This window comes from Coffea eugenioides, chromosome 11 (genome assembly GCF_003713205.1).
Source record: "Coffea eugenioides isolate CCC68of chromosome 11, Ceug_1.0, whole genome shotgun sequence".
Classification (NCBI taxonomy): domain Eukaryota; kingdom Viridiplantae; phylum Streptophyta; class Magnoliopsida; order Gentianales; family Rubiaceae; genus Coffea; species Coffea eugenioides.
Genome location: NC_040045.1, coordinates 3,285,271 through 3,288,390, shown reverse-complemented (window position 1 = coordinate 3,288,390; position 3,120 = coordinate 3,285,271). Strand labels below are relative to the sequence as shown.

General features: G+C 36.0%; 1 protein-coding gene across 1 annotated transcript; it reads left to right on the top strand.

The window, feature by feature from the left end:
* Nucleotides 1-1,221: 1,221 nt before the first annotated feature.
* On the top strand, nucleotides 1,222-2,611 carry LOC113751825 (1-aminocyclopropane-1-carboxylate oxidase homolog 1-like). Its single transcript, XM_027295978.1, has 3 exons — nucleotides 1,222-1,754; nucleotides 1,918-2,239; nucleotides 2,345-2,611. The coding sequence occupies exons 1-3, from the start codon at nucleotides 1,222-1,224 to the stop codon at nucleotides 2,609-2,611; spliced, it is 1,122 nt and encodes a 373-aa protein (XP_027151779.1).
* Nucleotides 2,612-3,120: the final 509 nt, after the last annotated feature.

Here is a 3,120-nt window from a genome sequence, read left to right as displayed (position 1 = left end):
CGAGAAGAGAAAAAAAGTTGGATAGAGTTATAAAAAAAAAAATTTTTAGAGCAAAATATTTCGAGGGTGGTTCATTTCTGAATATGCCAGTCGGATGTAATGTTCTAGAAGCCGTCTCCAACGAAACGGAGTGTAAAGTGATGAAGATTTTTCTTTTTTTTTTTTAATATTATGTATTTGCTTTCTACCAAATATATATATAATGTATCTGGGGCACAAATGTGGTTTTAAATTAAACGAACTGACTAGGATTTGATCTAATAATTAAAATTAAAATCTCATAAATCAGAGTTTCAGCATTCAATTTCTCCTTCCTATTTCTTAAACCCTACTACATCAGTGCTAAGAAATAGGAAATAAAAATAATGACATATTCATCTGATTGTTTTACAAAAGAAAAATATAATGAATCCAAGGAGCTGCCCTGCTTTCTCAAGTTGAAAACATATCAGAGCTTGCACAGAAGTCCTTGAGAACGTAAGATGCTACCTTAAAAGGAAGGATTGGAGAAAAAGGTTTGTAACAAAATAAAAAACTGAGGAAAACGTACTAAAATTTATAATCGGCTAAAGGAATTAAACTTTTCTAACCATTAAATGCAAACAGGGAGGCTTTTAGCTGGATAATAATCACAATGAAAAAGAAAGGATGGATAGTAAATAATGGAAAAAAAATGGCTCTCTAATCTTTTATAAGAAAAAGAAGCCCCTGTGACTGTTGCTCTATTTGTTTAATGGAAAAGAAGCCAACTGTCTCCATACTACATTATTATTATTCTTTCGTGGATTGACAAATTGCTAATAGCTGAGTAAGAAATCAAATTTGGTTGAACTACTCAACACTATTTCTTTATTGAGGTCTTGCGTCAGCATAGATCAAAAGTAAAATAAATGATTTTTTAATAACAGATACGAATATATGTCACTTAATTTTAATTTATATTTGAAAATCAATTCTTGTGCACATCTCATGTTATGCATTCATATCCATTAGTATACGAAATTAAATCAATTCCCTTTTTTTTTGGTTATACACATTTTTATTTTATTTGGTGGAAATTTGTCACTTGGAGAAACAGTTTGGTATCTTACAGGATCCGGAGTTTCTCCTATATAAACCCCAACGAAAATGTCCCAACAAATCAAGCATCTGAGCTATCTTTAAGCGCTATATATAAGAGCAAAAAACCCCTTCAGTTTCAATACCTAGAAAGTAAGAATCATGTCTGCATTTCCAGAGCTCGATGACAAGGTGAGAGAATTGAAACAGTTCGATGAAACCAAGGTAGGCGTAAGAGGACTCGTGGATTCTGGGGCAGCAAAGATCCCAAGAATTTTCATCTGTCCACCTGAGAGTCGTCCAGAGGCTAGAAGAACAACCAGAAATGCTGGCAGCAATAGTCCCCTACCGCAGGTTCCCACCATAGATCTTGAGGGCTCTGAGATCCCATCAAGAAGGGCTGAAATTGTTGATGAAATCCGTCAGGCATTGCAGACCTGGGGTTTCTTCCAAATGGTTAATCATGGGATTCCCACCGGTGTGTTGGATAACTTGTTGAGAAGCACCAGGGAATTTCACGAGCAACCGAAGGAAATGAGGATGGAATTCTACACCCGAGATAGTACCAGGAAGGTGAAATATTATTCCACCGGGGATCTTTATCAAACCAAAACTGCTCAATGGAGAGATACCCTGTCATGTGACTTCGACGACACCAGCAAAATCGATCTGGAAAGCTTCCCTAAAATTTGCAGGTAATTCCTAGAATTTTAGGAGTTTTTCAGTCAAAGTAACAACTTGCACAACCAGAGGGTTGCTAGCGGTGTAGAAGATTTCAAATTTAATAACTTATTTTTAACATAAATGCATGTTTTGACAGATTTTTTTTTTTAATGGATCATTGGAATTGAATTGCAGAAAAGAAATTGGAGATTATCTCAATCGCTTGAATGGATTGAAAAACCTGCTGGCTGAATTATTGTCTGAAGCACTAGGCCTATCCAGCAACCACCTTGCCAGTTTGGAATGCTTCGACATCCAGAGACTTTTATGTCATTATTATCCACCATGTCCAGAGCCTGAATTGACCATAGGCATAATGAAACACTCCGACCCGTATATCCTCACAATCCTCTTGCAAGATAACATTGGTGGTCTCCAAATCTTGCACAAGAACCAATGGGTGGATGTAACTCCTGTTCAGGGATCCCTTTTGGTAAACGCTGGAGATCTATTGCAGGTGCGTAACAACTAAATAATATTCTCAACATCATGTTGATCAAGTACTACTCCAGTTTGATTTCATTCTAACAATTAGTATCTCGTTTTCCTGTCGATTTTGCAGCTGATTACCAACGATCATTTCAAGAGTGTGGAACATAGAGTAGTAGCCACAAGAGCTGGTCCAAGAATTTCAGCTGCATGCTTCATTTACCCAAGAAACAAGAATCAATCCAAGCCATACGGGCCAGTGAAGGAGCTTCTATCCGACAAGAATCCGCAGATATACAGGGAAACCAGCTTCCTTGATTACATCCACTATTTTGGTTCTAAAGGCCTTGATGGTGTCAAGGCCCTTCCTCATTTCCAATTGATAAGCGCAAACGAGTAGTTGCAAATCGACTATGTACTACTACTCGTACAAAAAAAAAAATTAATGTCATAAAGTGTAGCAAGTATGGTCTATGATGTAAGCTCACTAGAGAAGTTGCGGATGCATAGCGTAAAATAAGTGCTTGTGTTTTGTCCCTTCTTTAATTTCCATTATAGTAATCGGCAAGTCATGTCTTGTGGTATTATAGAATAGGATTGGGATCCCCTCATTTATTTATGTCTAAATTACTATGGCGATATGAATTTGTCTGATTATGTTATTACTCTTCTTTTGATCTTCAAATCAACGTACTGAAAAATATTTTTTTTTTTTTGAGAAAATTTTGACATTTAATTTGTGCGAAGCATTTGAACAATGAAAACTAAGTCAAAATTTGTAATGGAGAGAATTTCTATCCAATTCAATGGAGAGGTGTCTAATATGATAGAATATGCTTTTAACTCCCCAAAACTAGTACCCTTGTTACATGCTTTTTATTCTCATGCCTATGAAATGTGTTTCAGTTA